The sequence below is a fragment of the Oryza glaberrima genome, chromosome 6 (assembly GCF_000147395.1).
Source record: "Oryza glaberrima chromosome 6, OglaRS2, whole genome shotgun sequence".
Taxonomy (NCBI): Eukaryota; Viridiplantae; Streptophyta; class Magnoliopsida; order Poales; family Poaceae; genus Oryza; species Oryza glaberrima.
This window is the reverse complement of record NC_068331.1, coordinates 27568162-27585206: the sequence shown is the minus strand read 5'-3', so window position 1 is coordinate 27585206 and position 17045 is coordinate 27568162. Positions and strand designations below refer to the sequence as shown.

General features: G+C 46.8%; 2 protein-coding genes across 2 annotated transcripts; both read right to left on the bottom strand.

Annotated features, from left to right (window-relative positions):
- Positions 1-3481: 3481 nt before the first annotated feature.
- LOC127776529 (xyloglucan endotransglucosylase protein 7-like) lies at positions 3482-6098 on the bottom strand. The gene is made up of 3 exons (XM_052302937.1): positions 5609-6098; positions 4606-4799; positions 3482-4300 (listed from the first exon to the last, which is right to left on the bottom strand). Exons 1-3 carry the CDS (start codon positions 5906-5908, stop codon positions 3895-3897), a joined length of 900 nt encoding a protein of 299 aa, XP_052158897.1. The 5' UTR covers positions 5909-6098; the 3' UTR covers positions 3482-3894.
- A 2462-nt stretch (positions 6099-8560) lies between these two features.
- Positions 8561-10120, bottom strand: LOC127776530 (xyloglucan endotransglucosylase/hydrolase protein 22-like). Its single transcript, XM_052302938.1, has 3 exons — positions 9663-10120; positions 9335-9528; positions 8561-9212 (listed from the first exon to the last, which is right to left on the bottom strand). Exons 1-3 carry the CDS (start codon positions 9921-9923, stop codon positions 8786-8788), a joined length of 882 nt encoding a protein of 293 aa, XP_052158898.1. The 5' UTR covers positions 9924-10120; the 3' UTR covers positions 8561-8785.
- Positions 10121-17045: the final 6925 nt, after the last annotated feature.

The window sequence follows — 17045 nt, the reverse complement described above, 5'->3', positions numbered from 1 at the left end:
GACGGACTGATCATTTATGCCTACGTACTGCAAAATTAAATGGCACTCCGTGAACAAGGCGAATTCAGACTTTCAGAGAAATGTAACGCTGATCGTGCTAATATAAGCTTCAGAATCCCAAATGCACACCGCTCGTCCAATAATCAATCCAACAAGCATATACCCTATAATGCTCTCTTCTAGAGCTAGCCTAGACAAGTGCTCCATTCCATGACCATGTAGATGTAGCTAGCCTTATCTGCTCAACAACACCCATCCCATTCAATTGTCCACCGTCTTTAGCTCTTGTTAAACCTATCTTTTTCAGATAGATCAAAAGGGGAGCTACGCATGCAAGAATCATGTTGCGACAGTAATGGTCGCCATGGCCTTCGATTCCTATATCATAATATCATTTCTATGGATCAAGTGGTGTCGCCAATTTCTAGGATGATAATGGGTCGGCTGGTAAAGTTGGGAATCATGCTATACATCAGACTATCAGAGTGTTCAGCTAGCCGCACTGATGAGCTGTAGGCTGTTCTTTTTCTTCCAGCCACCAACTGATATATTGTACTACGTATATTAATTTGTAGCTAGTCAGCCACAATGCATGAGCATTCAGTGGACTAACCACATTGGGTTCTCTATGATTAGTGCTAATGCATTGGTGATCACTTTGTGTTGCTTGCCTGGTGGTCCTCTGAGGGACACGTGTGTCACCTTTTCGTTTTTCTTTGAAACGTAGGTTTCCAAGTGATAGAACATTATAGATTAGCTTTGATAATGGTGGCAACAAAATTAATCGATCACTATCGCTCAAGAGCTCAGTTGGTGGGAGATTCGGTGCGCATTGGCACGAACCAACTAGGTTTAATTTGGCTCTATGGAACTCATATTAAAATGCACTTCATTTTCTTAACGAAAAGTAACATATCCCTCCATTTTCTTTGTAGAAAAGTCACAGTCACTGATGAAGACTGCATATATGTATTGTAGTGGATCAGCGCAACAGGGTAAATATATGCATGGTGCATATGATTTCAAACATTAATATTGGAAGAATGGACGTATATAGTATGAAAATCATCATAGATTTGTTTCAGAGTACGTACTTATAATTCAAATATCATACTTCAATGGGTACAACAAAGAAACCACTGAAAAAATATTTTTCTAAAATATAAGTCACTACAAAAGTAAATGGTATTTCTTCCGTTTTCAAATATTTGTTCACGTTAACTATTACTATTCCAACTTTGGCCATTTAATAACTCTTAAAAGACTAGTCCATGATAAATGAAAGTTTCATGGTTATGTTTAATGTGTGTAATACATAGTATGTTATTTTCTTATATATCTATAATTTTTCCACATAAAAGGCAAATCAGAGTTTGCAAATGAACAATGTCTTACGCCAGTCTTTTTTTTGAAGGAGTGATGTCAGGTAATTAAAAAATGGAGAGAATAGTAACATACTTTTTTTTTATAAGAACAAATAATTAACGTCAAAAGCGTCATACGTTTAAAACCGTAGTAGTAAACATCATTCTCAAGCTGTCGCCATTTTTTTTGTCATCTTTTACAGCCTTGGTGCTGGCACGCGCTTCTTATGAATTGAGATCCAATGCAGTTGTAATAACGACTGCAACTTTAGCAGTGATAGCATATTATGACCGTTGGATCGATGCAGCCAACAGCTTGGATTTACTCTGCCACCCCCTGCACAGTATACGCTACAGTAGAAAATTGCTACAGTGATTCGTGAACAATATTTTCTAATGATCTGAGCCGCTGGTTTTTGATCCATCAGCTACCTTGCAACTGCTAAAGTTGCAGTGATAGTAACAACTGCACTGGATCTCAATCCGCTTCCTATATATCTTCCCAGTTGAAACAAACACGACTTCTCATCATGCTCTAGCAAAGATATCAACCTCCACTGCGGGCACTAAGCTTATGCAGCAGTGGAGTCATAAACCTACCCACACTTATTGAAGCCACAAACTGCAAACTTTACACTACTAGTATATACTAGTAGTAATATAAGTATACAAACAATGTATATATATAATTTTTTTCAGACACGTAGCTCCTTTACATATTCGCATAAAAAAAACGCCTTTCGAATTCGAGCAATCTAAGCGTGACTATTATATACTTCAACCACCGGTATATACATGTTTCAAGCCATACGAAAAGGAAGCTGAAAAAGGAGTAGCCGACGGCGTCTGGTCCAGTGTATGTCGGGGAAATCGACCTGCAATCTGCACTTCTGCAGAACAAATAAACGGCTACCACGACATGGAGTCATGGATGACCTGCCGGTCATGCTCGCTGCAATTCTAAAGCATATCTGATGCACGTAGAGTAGATAACTATAGCTATATAAAGATTGTATTTAGTAGCAATTAATCAGACCGTGCACCAACTGAGCTTGGCTAGCTAGCTTGCCAGCCGGACGTCGAGTTCGTCAGACTTGGAGCCACATCCAACGTCCATACATTATTCCATCCTCCTCCTCCTACTACTACCACAACACAAATCATTAAAATCTCTTACTCCTAGCTTCATTGTTTCGTTTATTTGTAGAATAAGGGAAACGACCATATTTCCAAACCAAAAAAATAAATTTTAAGGGAATTTGTAAACGAAAACTAATTTATGAATAAAATTTTTATATACGTGTTCTTAGCAATTTAAAAGTTTATACTAAAAATAAACTTCGATAAAAAAAACTCTAAAATCAGCTTTAAATTTAAGGTTAAAAATTTAAATTTTGACTTACAAGTATAAGTATAAACGAAAAGATAAAACCCGAATACTGCTGCATGACAAATCGTCTAGGCCTGTCAAGAGAAGGACGTACACCTTGTAGCAATATGGAGCCGAGTTGGAAGCAGCTGTCTGACTAGACTCTCTGCTCTTCTGCTGATCTCAAACAGCAGTAGCACATCTCATGCAGTAGCTCGTGGTCTCCATGAAGGGATATTTGCGGGGATTTCGGGTCCTCTGCTGGATGTTGATGCCTGAAAGGGAGGTGGAAGAAGAACCGTGAGGACTTCAATTTTCGGAAGGGTGATGAACTAGCTAGCTGATCGAAGATAAGGTCCAGTTTTTCGGAGGGTCGCATCCATTGATTATTGCTGGTGAAATGTCGTTGCGGCGGCTAAGTTAGAGGGGAGCACTGGGAGGACAGGCGAGCACGGTGCACTGTGGACACACAAAGCAGAACAATTCCTTCCTTTAATTTGAGATTTTGGACGTGAACAACTAAAGTAGTAGGAATAGTGTTCTCTCTGCGTAACAGTAAGAAATGTTTGGTGCATATTAAAAAACTTAAAATTGCACATCGCACTGGAAACCCCTCGTTTTGTTCATGGATGAATTCACCTGAGGTTTTCTTCACAGGAGCTAGACATCTCGAATATATATGTAAAAAAAGTCTGTGAGTTATACAGATATTAATAGCAGGTCCAGTCCCCATGTACGCTTCAGTCCATTCCACCAATTATTGGGCTTAATACTTTGGCAGATAGGCCCATACCCACCAAGCATAAAGGCCCAGCACTAATACTTCGCCATTACGGCCCAAACATCCAATTTGCAGAGTTCTATAGCTCGTCGTCTTACAATAATAAAAGCCGGGGACGATCACGAGACGAATAGATCTTTAGAAAAAAAAATCAAACAAGAAGTCCATTTACATCGTCGTAGCCAACAAAGAAAGAAAAAAACAGATTCTGGAACGAGTTGAGACTTTCCACATTACCCTGCACAACTCAACCCAAACCTAAAAGATCAAGAAGAGACGATTATTCATTCAGTTCCCCTCACTGCAAAACACAAGTACGAGCCTACAGATCGCTGGACGACGGATGGAATCATCATGGAGTCGACGTCGCGTACGACGCCTCACGTTCTACCGATGGGGATGATGCACTCGGCGGGGAAACGGTGCGGGAATCGCTTCCGGTCGGCGCAGTAGTCGTAGGCCATGTAGTTCATCCGCACCCAGTTGAGCGTCATCCAGCTCCACCAGTCCATCCTCCGCCTCATCCACCCGCCGCCGCCGCCGGCGCACCGGGAGGCGCCGGCGCCGGCGGCGTCCCAGACGCAGGCGTTGGAGACGTTGTAGCGGCGGTACGTGGCGACGAACGGCGCGCGCGACCAGTCCGTCTTGACGCGGCCGCCCTGCGTCGCCCACTCCTCCGCGTTCCAGATGCTGGCGAACACGTGCACCGGCTGCCGCGTCGGGAATGGCACCCCGTACGCCTCGTTGTTCTTGAACACCCTGATCGGCGTCCCGTCGATGTACAGTCTGCCCCACCAACATTTTTTTTTACAGATTTGTTACACACAGGTTTGTCTCTCTGAATTTGACGAGGAGACCGAGCCAAACGACATATTTATAAACGAAAAATAATTTATAAATAAAACTTTTATGTAAATGTTATTAGCGATTTAAAAACAAAGTCTGAAAAATAAACTATCATTAAAAAGATCTACAAATCAAATCCAAATTTAATGTTAAAAATTTAAATTTTGACTGATAAGCATGAATATAAGCACAGAAAAAAGAAAAGATACTCCTAAAAGATAAAATTTAAATTTTTCAGAGCTTACATGATGTTGTGTGGGTTCCAGAGGATGGAGTAGGTGTGGAAGTCGGCGGTGGGGTCGAACCAGAGCACGAACTGCTGCTCACGCTCGCCCTTGCCGTCGCTGAAGATGTTGGTGTGCAGCAGGTACGGCTCGCCGCTCACGTTGCCCAGGAACTCGAAGTCCACCTCGTCGTGCCGCGCGCCGCCGCTGCAGATCTGCGCCCGTTGGTTTGGTTGATTAATTTAATTAATTAGTTGCCAATGCGAGCAGAAAAAACCATCAGATATGTCGACGTGTGCACCATGACTAGCTATCCAGGTATTTCGATAGCCAGGTATATGCCTTCAGGCGAATTAGTCTGAATCTTTTTGGATAAACTTAGAAATGTTAATCGTGGACACCATGACACCATGACTAAAACTGCCTACTACTGAAAATTGAAGATGTTCAGCCTGGTTACCGGCCGGTAGTAATACGTGTAATATGCAGAAATTGATTTATTTTACTGCTAAAAGTGATGATACAAATATTCTGTTCCAGGAAAGGTAGCAAATGTAATACCAACATTGCTTGGTGAAAGTGATGTAATTTTCACCGAAACAAAAATAAAAATGTTATCATTTTTCTATCTCTAGGGCATGAACCGACCAAGGGTGTACCTGATCTACATACTGCTACTTAAATGCAGAGGCCAATTGAATTCACTTACTGCCAACATTTATGCTGCTGCAAGTACAAAATTCACCCCAATCACCGCTCAACCATCCCATCTGCTAATCGAGGACCAAACTTGTTAATCTGGGATGACAATCTTCTTCTTATTATTTTCTGGCCCATAAAGTAAAGCTCATCCCAAGAATGACAAGTGTCAACTCGTGGAATTCCCCTGGTGTTCCTCTGTCGTCTACTACTAACAATCCGAGCTACTTTAACGGGATGAACAATTCTTAGGATTTCACACAAACTAGGGGGGAAAAATCGAACAAATTAAGCCAAGATCGATCAGAAGACTGCCCCAACTTACATAGAAGGAAGTGATGGTCCCTGCAGACTCTCCCCTGACGAGCTTGATCTCGAGATCGAACCTCCCAAACAAGAACCGCTCCTTGGACTGCAGCCGCGCCCCCGTCTGCTCGTCCAGCGTCAGCTCCACCATCCGCCCGCCGTCCCGGAACCTCGCATTGCCCTTCCCCCACACGGCGTCGAAGTCCCGGTGGAAATTGTGGTAGCCATGCCCCGCCGCCACCGCCGCCGTCACTGCCGCAGCTACGACGGCGACGAGAGCCGCCGGCCACCTCAACCGGAGAGAGGCGCCACCACGCATGTCCGCGCACAATGCAAACGCATGCACAAGGCACAGTGACAGAGCTCCACCGATCCGCGAAATGCGGCGTATCGATCTGACGAGCTGCAAGAGGAGATCAGATGGTAGAGACTAGAAATGAAACTGGAGGAAATGGACTAGTGTCCTGCGAAGAAGACAGAGAAAGAGAGGAGAGAGGTGAAGTGAAAGAGGATGTCCAATTTAAGGGCACGTAGGGGTGGCACTTTCGCCAGATGCCAGAACGAGCCGGCATGCACGTCGGTTGCTGCGGCAGGTAGCCCTGAGCCCCCCAGCCATGCGGCGTCCACTGAAATCGCATCGTACGAGACACAAACCACCCATGAAAAAACTCAAAAAGGAATCCGACGAGCAGCAGGACGTGTCACAGAGTCGACGGCGCCAGGGGAGATCGAGCGGTGAGACGTAGTAGAGAGTAGTGTGGGCGTATGGGTCGCGTGTCGGGTTGGCAGTACGACGTGTGAGCAGGATAAATTAGCTCGACCACGGTGTTGCTGCAATAAAAACCGGCGGGACGGGACGGCAAACGGCATGCATGGCATGAGTGCGCGGCACGAACGGAGCGGAGGCTGGTCTGGTGGTCTGCTTTGATTTCATCTCGGCTGGCCGCGGCCGGTGCGGGCGGTGGACGACACCGTGGACTGGTCTCGCGCGCGGCCGCGGGGTGGTGGTTGGTTTCCAAACTTTGAATGCGAGCGATCATCCCGTCGGGCCGTGCGGTACACGCGAGCATGCCTCTCCGCTGCATGGGCGTAGGACGCTTACCTTCGTGTAGCGAAGTTAGTACAATGCAATGGCTTCACATGCGCTGCGAACAGGGGCGCGGGCAGTGTGATATTCCAATTCTCGTCTCTTGTTGTGACTTGGTCGCCGGTGAAGCTCTGGTAGCGTTTTTACTGTGGCAAGTTATGGTTGATGCTGTCTGTTGCATGTCACCCTGTAGGTTGAGGAAATTAGGACCTGTACTGCGGTGGGATTCGGTGGATAATCTGGTGATGGCGTGATGCTAATGGAACAAGCGACATGATTACACGACCCGCTCGATGCAAATTAACAGTCTTCTCTCTTTCTTTAGTCAGGGCACAAGAAATCAGATCGTGTCCCATTTTTTTCTCTTGGAATCGAATTGGGAGACAGATATCTGTTTGTGTCTTGAACTCTTGATGATACTACTACTGAGTATCTATCTAGTGAGGCATGGGATGGATGACGTCACCGTGAAGGGTGGGCGTGTTACGGCCCACCGGACTTGTGTATTGCCTGTTGGGCCTCACTGGGGCCTGGTAGGTATTTCTCCTACAAGGTAAAAAAAATCATAACTATCGATCAAGTCGAAATTAGGCAGGTGAAGTGGGCCGTATTCCAAAATTTTCAATGTGGTTACTGGTGGGCCGGATAAAGGCTGATGAAGTTACAAATGAGGGTTGGCAAGCTGAAGGGAAAAGTATGCCGAAGGTCCTTAAACTTGTCACCGAGTTACACAATCGTCCCCCAACCACAAAACCGAATACAATACATCCCCCAACATACAAAACCAGTGCAAACTAGGTCTCTCGGCAGTTTTGACTTCGGTTTTGTTCGACGTGACCGCTAACTTAGCGTGGGACCCACGTGGGCCGACACGTCAGGGTGACCACGTCATTATCATCTCTTTCCTCTCTCTCTCTCTCTCTCTCCCAGTTGTCGGCGACGAGAGGTGCCCATTTCCTCCACCAGCTAGCGCATCGCCGACCGCCACGTAGGACAAAACCGGGGGCAAAATCACCGGAGGACCTATAGTGAACGGTTTTTGTAAATTGATAGATGTCATATATCTAATTTTGTGGTTGGGGGATGATTTTGTAACTCAATGACAAGTTGAGAGACCTTTGGTGTACCTTTTCCGCAAGCTGAATACAAGTTCTCATTTCCCGGGCTTCATTCGGCCTGACAATTGGACCTTAGCCCTTAAGTTGGGCTTATTTACGACCAACTAAGTTAAAATCGAAGGAAAATGATACATGTACAGAAATGTGTTTAGAAACATTTTACAAAAACTGATGTGGCATTTGTTATATATTGTATCTTGTTTTTTCGTAACTATCCACTGATTAAATCCAAGTTTGTAAGAGTTTAGTAAAGTTCTTTTTAAGTACGTATAGCATTACTCATAATCGAATCACAACCTGTGATTAAAAAAATAATTTCTAATTCCAAATTGGTTCTATTGCATCATGTGGTGACAGTTTGACAGAAGATGATCAGAACTACGCTGCAAAGAGTGGCACGAGAAGCAGTTTGTGCAAACAAGCGGTTGGGTGCGAATCAAAAATTTTAAGCAAAACATGGCTGGTTGATCAAACCGAGTGCGAGCATTAGTTTTGTTTAATCCAAGCAGATCTTATCGTTTTCAATATAAAATGGTTCGACGTTTTCGTTAGCAGTGTTGCTGCAGCTGCAGATGCGAATGTTGGTCCCTCGGTTAAATTAATCAAAACCGGATAAGCTCGATCTCCCCCCACGCAAGGCTCCAGTTTTACAGGGTGTCCATTGTCGAAGGTGGCCAGTCTGGCTGGCACGCCCAGTACTAGTACAGGTTTATTTCAGCTGCTGAGCACACGGAAAACATGGCCAAAACCCACAAAGGGATCCATCTTCTGGCTAAAAGCAGCTCACTCAAATTTATCAAACTTGGTACGTACATCGACCCCGTGTTACAAAAAGATATCAAAGAATGCGATATGCATACTACATTTACATCTCCGTGGCAACAAAACACATTCATTATTCGCCATCTGACGTGCTCTGCTCATCATTTTTTTCATCGATGACGGATCATGCATGCGTAGCGTACGTTATGATCACCTTCTCGTGTCGATCTCAACGGAGCTTGCACTCGGCGGGGGTGCCCTGGGGGAACCGCTTGGCGTCAGTGCAGTAGTTGTAGATCATGAACTTCCTCTGCACCCACCTCATGCGGCGGTAGCTCATGTCGCTGAGCTCCTGGTTCCACCACCCGCCGGCGCCGCCCCTCCTGCCGCCGGCCGGCGCCGCGACGGTCTCCATTGTGCCGACGGGGCAGCGCTGCGCGCCGTTCGACCAGACGCAGGCGTCGGCGTTGAAGTCGCGGAAGGAGGCGACGAAGGGGGCCTTGCTCCAGTCCGCCTTGACGCGGCCGCCCTGCGTCGCCCAGTCGTCCGCGTTCCACAGGCTCGCGTACACCCGCATCGGCTGGCTCTTGGGGAACGCCACGCCACGGGCCTCGTGGTTCTTGAAGTCCCTGATCGGTGTCCCGTCCACCGCGAATCTGCACGCACCACCAACACGTTGTTTTAGCCAAAACCCATCGAGTATCAACCATGCGTCTCTGTCTCGCGTAACAACAAGAGGGGTTCACGTGCCAATGTGGAAGTAAAGTAGGGGACTCACATGACGTGCTGTGGGTTCCAGATGATGGAGTAGGTGTGGAAGGACTGGGTGGGGTCGAACCAGAGGCGGAACTGCTGCTCGCGCTGCCCCTGCCCCTGCGTGAACACGTTGGTGTGCAGCGTGTACGGCTCGCCGGTCACGTTCCCCAGGAACTCGAAGTCGATCTCGTCGTGGGTCGAACCCTGCGACGACAACTGCAGCCACAAGCACAGAAGATCACACAAACCATCAGCTTCATTACTCCACTTTAGTTCCGTTTTTTTGCCGAATTTGGTAGATGAATAAATGATGAAGTGATGAGACCGTTTGGGGAGGAAGATAAGCTTACGTAGAAGGTGGTGACGGTGCCGGCGGAGTTGCCGGGGACGAGCTTGATCTGCATGTCGATCTTGCCGAAGAGGTACTCGCTCTTGGACTGGAACCCAGAGCCGGAGCTCCTGTCAAGCGTGAGGTCGAGCCCACGGCCACCATCGACGATCTTGCCGCGGCCCTGCCCCCACGACACCTCCGCGTCCTGGAAGAAGTTGCCTCCATGCGCCATGGCCACCAGGCAGGCCATCGCCACAATGCCAAGCGCCACCGTCCTCATCGCGCGATCACAACACACAAGAACCCAAAGATCTAGCAAGCGAGTCGAAGCGTGAGGACAATGAGAGCTACTGGGATCAGTGTGGATTGGTCACTGGAATGGGATGGGGAAGCACTTGCCTATGAGCCGGTATTTATACTTGGGCGTGGCCGGGGCAGCTAGCAATAGCAGAGCTGCGGGCAGACAGGTGGTATCCGACGGGCAAATGCCGGCTGGGGTGGCGCGTCGCGTACACGGTTAAAGAAGTAAATGCGGCACGGAGCGCGTCGCTGCAGAGCGCCGGATAGATTTGGGGCGGGGGCGATGCATGGCTGGACGCACGCTGGATCCAGCCGCCGCGTGCCTACGCCGGGGTGTGGGGGCCAGAGACGCGGGGGACTTTACTTGACCACACCACACCCATCCCCGCGGCGGCATCCGCGAAAGCGGTAACCCGTAAACCGGGCAGGTGATGCCTGCCGATGGACGGATGGATGCGAGTACGTGGTAAAGTGTGCAGCTTTTGTGGCGCTTTTGCTCGGCTTTGCTCGCGGATCGTACGTCACACGGGGCCGCGGCCAGCCTCGGCTTTACAGTTCATGGCCTGCAGTGCAGTTCGGTTCGCGCGGAAGCAGCAGATCGTGATCCGGACGGACGAGCCAACACGACGGCATTGCCGCCATGTGCGCGAAGGCCTGCGATTCGGGGAAGGTTCGCCTGGTTTGCCCCATGGGCGAAGGAAGTGGCCCGGCCATTCCATCCAGGGCATCGACGGTCGATGCACATCGTTCGTACGTACTGTACGATGAGCGAGTGATTTAATTGCGGTCACAAATCGGTCTCGAGGACGACTGTTGCTGCTGGTGAGAGTGTAATTGCGCCCTTGATGTGTCTGTTGGGAGTTTGTGTTTTGTGACAGCGGATTACACGCTGTGATTTACTGGAGTAGTGGTAAGTTTTCAATACCTGAAAGGTTACGTTTTGATTGATCGAGTTCGGGATTAGTAAGGACGACGTCCGTAGATGAATCGTAGCTGGGCTCTTTAGTACTCCGACATGATGCCGTTAGGTACGGGCATGTTGATTACGACACCTCTGGCCAAATGATGAACAGAGTCGCCATTGGACTTGTCTAGGAGGGAGACAATTGATTCTCTGGCCAAATTCTTTCGTCACTCAACCCTAAAGATGGATAACTATTTTTTTAACACCTAAAATGATTACACGTTAATATATTAGCTAAAGCTGGATATAGACCTAACCCCGCTATATGTAACTTGCGCTGTGAAGCATACAGCTTATACTATTACTGATCTACGTGGCATGTGAAGAACGATAAAACTTGGTGGCGCACTGTGAATAGCCCTAGATTGATGTGAAGTGGCTAAGGCTCGCGAGCTAGACTAGTGGGCTACAACTTTCTTGGCTCATGATCGCTTGTTATGTCTAACGAGCGTTACCTCGGGTTAGTAAAAAATGTAATGAGTCAAGTCAAACCGAGTTGAGCAAGTTAACGAGCTACAGAGTTATTTTTATCTAGCCGACTCAATTCTAATGGAGGTAAAACATTGTAACCCTTAGAAAACAGCATCATGATCTAAGTAGGTAAGGCCTTAAGAGCATCCCCAGTAGCTTATCCAAATTTGATTCTCAGTATGCTCATATGGCATCCAAAAAAAGATTCATTCTTCATATCTTTTTCACTCCAATAGATCATTTATATTTCATACTCCATATCACATCCTCCTATCTTTTACTAATATCTTTCAACTAAGCATATATTTGTATTATTTTCTAAGGGCTTTATTTTGAACAACTAAATTTTAATAGTGTTATTTTATCACGGTAATCTAAATGGTTAGATTTTAACGGACATATTTCTAATAGATAATTTAGTGCATTAAATTGCTACTTTCTCTAAAATTACTCAGACTATGTTTCTCTTTTTTCTCTACCCATAGCCTGCCTTTTGCCCATTCCAATATATTCCAACCTTTTCTATTCCTCCTTTTCTCTCTGCTCTGTTCTACACTCTTCTCCATTCTACCCAGGAAGCAGGCGTGGAGGCAAGGTGGCCTGCGAGCGCAGAGGTACGGCGGCCTGTCGGTGTAGAGGCACGGCGGCCTGCGGACGTGGAGGCCGGTGGGCGCGGAGGCAACTGGAGCTAGCAGGATCGATGATGGCGGCCGACGGGCGTGGAAGGGCGGACGAAGATAGCAGCGAGGGGCGGAGGCAGTCGGCGGGCGCGCGCAGGGCCGACGGCCACAACCGGCCGGCATGGAGGGTTGGAGGGATGCATGCTGCCGCTGGCGGGGTTCTCCTTCTAGATCTGGTATGTCTCTCCCTCACCCTCCCTCCATGGCTACACACTCCCTCTACACCATCCACCGTACAGAAAAATACACATCCGACCGGCGACGATGACAACATAGGGGAGGTTAATCCAAAACTCCTGATAGGGGTGGGAGCTGCGGCCACTGTGATATAGCTTAAGGAGAGAGAAATGCTATATTTTGGCTTCCTCTCTCCATTTTGGCGCATGCTCTATTTTTGAAGGGCTAGATGGCGTATCCACTGGAGCCCCATTTTTTACTCCCGTGCACTGTATCTCGGACAGGGTATCGGATAGAGGATCTCCTCGGATGCTCTGAGCCTGTTCCCAACCCAATGATTAGAATGATGTCCATAGCATTAAATAAGATGCCACCTAGAATGAAAAATGATGTGGCAAATGAATAAATGAGGAAAGAGAAGGAAACCATGTTTTGCATGAGAGATGGTTTCTACACAACATCCAAGATATCATGTGTGATAAGGAGCATTAAATTTAAGTATGGAATAATAATATTTGCATTGAAAGAGTAGTGGCTAGTACTAGTTTCTTGATGATGTGGAGTTTATAGAAACCATGTCTAGTGTTTTGGGTTGGGAATGGTATAAGGGGGTGTAAGAGTCGAAGACCCCCGTTGTCCGTACGACCATCCGAAAATGCAAGACTCCCAAGTCAAGTCCTTTACCACGCATAGCATGCAAGACTTGTCTGTCACACGACGTGCCACGATGGAGCCCACATGGCATATACTGCTTCTTTTGCTGGAGATCTCGTACTATACAATACACCTGGTTCCAGAAACTTCACAAGAAATCTAGCTGGCCATGGCATAAGCAAACATTCAGCAACTGCATCCAATAAAATCCAAATAAATACTTCCACAGTGGCAGCACTGAAGAACACCTCGGCATCCACTACTCAGAGACAAGCAAGCAAGCATAAGCATTATTCTATGTACTGCCATAGTGCCACCACACCACAACATTCAAATTCGCCCATGCCTCTCCAGTAAAAAGACGGAGAAGCAGAAATGATCATCATGCCACATATCCTCGCAAACAACAGCTGTCCGCTTTGTCCATTTCAGCAGCATGCATACTGGTGCCAGCCAACGAGCCAGCAGCAGACCGACGCAAACGGGTACGTGCTGTGGCGAGGAAGCAGGGTGGGCCCTCGACGCAAACGGCATGGGCCGTGCATGGTTTATGGTTTATCATGCCCTCATTGAACGATTCAAATCATTGCTGTTCCAAGGGGCACGTACGACGCAGACGCGCACAATAATTCCCGTGTCCCCGACCGACGCGCCCATGCACGCATCGGGGTCGACGACTCCGGCGGTGCGCATTTGTGGCTTCTACTGCAATATTGCCGATCCATCGATCGGTAGTCGGTAGAGCAGCTCTGCCATAAACTTGGACTTAATTGGTTACTTAGCCAAAAGCCCAAAGGAGAATTTGCAGCTAGCTGGGTAGATCTGATACAGTGAACACAACGCATTGCAACTGAGGGGTGTTTAAATCCAGGATTGTAAAGTTTTGGCGTGTCACATCGGATATTATATAGGGTATCGTATGTGGTGTTCGAGCACTAATAAAAAACTAATTACAGTATCTGTTAATAAACCGCAAGACGAATTTATTAAGCCTAGTTAATCCGTCATTAGCACATGTTTGCTGTAGCACCACATTGTTAAATCATGGACCAATTAGGCTTACAAGATTCGTCTCGCAAATTAATCGCAATCTGTGCAATTAGTTATTTTTTAGCCTATATTTAATACTTTATATATATGTTGAAACATTCGATGGGATAGGATTAGAGGTTAACATCTATTGTTATTGGTAAAAAAAAAAGAACCATAGATTAAATTGTTGGAGTACTAAGAAGAGGTTAACATATATTATTATTGGTAAAAAAAGAACCACAGATTAAATTGTTGGAGTACTAAGAAGAGGTTAACATATTATTATTGGTAAAAAAGAAAGGGTTAATTGGATCCATGCCACTGTAAATATGACAAATCAAATCGGGTAGATGCCACTCCAATCTTCTAAAATTAAAACCATACCACTCCATCACGATTTCCGTCTTCTCCGTCACATTTTTCGCCGTCTCCGTCTTGTCTTCGTCTCGGCGCCTGAGGAGGAGGGCATGGCGGCACGCCGCCCTCACCGGTGCCGAGCTCCATGAGGGAGACGGTAAGCCGGGCTTCCTCTCTTCGTTGAGGTGGTTGCGCTGAGAGCAGACGATCAGGGCGATGGCGCAAGGCGGCTGAAACGCGCGGTGGCAGCGGAGAGAGAAGGAAATCGTTGGGAGAAGCGGCCAGGGCATGGCGAGCTCGGGCTAAGGTTGGGAAAGGAAGAGGAGACCCATGAATTTCGTTTTTGCAATCAATTTAAGAAGAAGAGCAACTGGGAGGTCGTATTCGAACGGGAGGCGGAGGCACTGCGTACAGGCACGGCCGCACGGGACTTCATCTAGAGGTTGAAGACGATGTGCTGTAGCGGAGGCGCAACGCACGGGCACTGCCGCGCCGGTGAAGCCCTTCCCCATCCGCCGTCGTTCCCCATCCGCCGCCGTGCTCTCCTCCTCCGGCGCCGGTTTGTCCGTCAAGACGAAGACGAAGATGACAAGAAGATAACACGGAGACGGCTGAATGTGACGGAGAGGACGGAAATTGTGATGGAGTGGTATTGTTCTAATTTTAGAAAATTAGAGTGGCATCTACCCAATTTCATGAATAGTAATGTCATTTTTCTGATTTGCCATATTTGTAGTGGCATGGATCCAATTAACCTAAAAAGAAAATGGTGTGATAAACCTGTGTTTGAAAGAATTCGAACTCAGACCAATGCATTGCTCTGGCAGATCCCAGCTAGTCAAGCACTCGAGCTAGCAGCCGTTCTCAATGGAACCACAGATTAGCAATTTAGCATTGCCAGGCTGCCAGCGAAGTTGGGAAGTTGGGAACGAAACTTCCCTTACGGAAAACGGAGCGGTCCATTAGCGCGTGATTAATTAAATTTTTGCTATTTTTTTAAAAAAATGGATCGATATTATTTTTTTAAGCAACTTTCATATAGAAACTTTTTACTAAAAACACATCATTTATTAGTTTGAAAAGCGTGTATGCGGAAAACGAGAGAGAAGGTTTCGTAACATGGGATTGCAAACAAAACTGTTTGCTTCACATTTCTACTAGTTTTCTAACTACACTGCTAACTGCTTCACTGTACCCATTTTGCCATTGAGTCAGAGTACTCGCCTGTACTGTACGATGTAGTTACATACCAATACGGAGTAGTGCGATTTTCAGACCAACCGTGCATGGGATACTCTTGCGTTTTCGGCTTCACATCAGTTACAGTACACGCGACGGTCGGGCCCTACGTTGTAAAGCCACCTGATCAATGCCAATTGAAACGTTTTAACGCTCCCCAAGCACGGGAGTTCGGTGACTATTTAAGGTTTTGTTAGCTTGTCGAATTGAATGCATGGATGCGTACATACTTTTACATACCCACTTGTTTCACTTTCACCTTTCCTCCGCACGAGCGACCTAACAATTTTAACTGATTTATACCAGCACAAGCTAAGGTAGCGGGAGACTAGTGCAACCACGCTACAGACCTACTCCCTATGTCTAAAAAAAGATAAACCCTAGGTTTCCATGTCCAACGTTTGACTGTCCGTCTTATATGAATTTTTTTTATAATTAGTATTTTCATTATTGTTAGATGATAAAACATGATTAATACTTTATGCGTGACTTATCTTTTTAATTATTTTTATAATTTTTTCAAATAAGACGGACGGTCAAACGTTGGACACGGAAATCTAGAGTTTGTCTTTTCTTTTTTTTAGATGGAGGGAGTATAGTACAGGTCGAGGAAACGATGCACTTTTAACTTACTGTAATAAAAAAGAAAAGAAAACTACTAACTCCAGCTGCAGCCTGCAGAAACATGCCGTGCCCAGAGAGGTGTTCTCTCCGTCTCAGACAACAAGCAAGCAACTAATCAAAGCCGCCGGATCTTCCGATTCTATTTCAACTTGAAAGAGCAAAAACAATCAAGTTCTCCGGGGGATTGCATTCGGTGTTTGGGCTCTAACCCTTTGGTCTGTGAAATTGTGAGTCCATGGGCTATGGCAATCTTACTCTTGGACTTGAACAAGACAGACAGCTATGGGCTTTGCGGTAAGGAAATAAAAGCCCAACCCAATAGTCTAACACGGATACGATCTTTTGGTTTGGAATAAGTTCATCAGAGGTCCCTTCATTTTACGCCGAATCCAATTTTCGTCCTCGAACCCAAAAACCAGATACAACTGGTCCCTGAACTGTTAAAACCGGTGTAAATGAGGTCCCTCGACATTTTTGAAGATGGTTTTAATTGACTGGCGCCTACATAGCTGATTTGACTAGGTCTCCGTCCTACGTGGCATTGACGTAGCGCTTACGTGACAATTATATCACGAAAAAATAATAAAAACCATAGCCCCACATGTCAGCTGCACACAAAAAAAAATTAAAAATAGTGGGGCCCACGTGGCCCCACATGTCAGCCTCACTCCTCCCTTCTCTCTTCTTCATCCTCACTCTCTCTTCTTCCCTCTTCCTCCCCTCTCTCTCTTCTCTCTTCCCGAGCAGCGGACGAGCGGGTGGGCAGCAGAGCAGGTGAGCGCGGCGAGCAGTCCGAGCTCCGGCGGCAGTGGCTCGGCGTGCGCCGCGTCGGGGATGAGGAAGTCGGCGACGGGGGAAGGAGGCAAGCCTCGACCAGAGAGAGGAGGCCTGCGGTGGGGTGGTG

Bases quoted from the DNA above. Each gene is read 5' to 3' on its own strand.
- LOC127776529 (XM_052302937.1), bottom strand. From the start codon at position 5,908: ATGCGTGGTGGCGCCTCTCTCCGGTTGAGGTGGCCGGCGGCTCTCGTC. The intron at 4,800-5,608 runs GTAAGTTGGGGC...CAACGGGCGCAG, and splicing joins GGACCATCACTTCCTTCTAT to ATCTGCAGCGGCGGCGCGCG. The intron at 4,301-4,605 runs GTAAGCTCTGAA...TTGGTGGGGCAG, and splicing joins TGGAACCCACACAACATCAT to ACTGTACATCGACGGGACGC.
- LOC127776530 (XM_052302938.1), bottom strand. From the start codon at position 9,923: ATGAGGACGGTGGCGCTTGGCATTGTGGCGATGGCCTGCCTGGTGGCC. The intron at 9,529-9,662 runs GTAAGCTTATCT...TTGTGGCTGCAG, and splicing joins GCACCGTCACCACCTTCTAC to TTGTCGTCGCAGGGTTCGAC. The intron at 9,213-9,334 runs GTGAGTCCCCTA...TGGTGCGTGCAG, and splicing joins TGGAACCCACAGCACGTCAT to ATTCGCGGTGGACGGGACAC.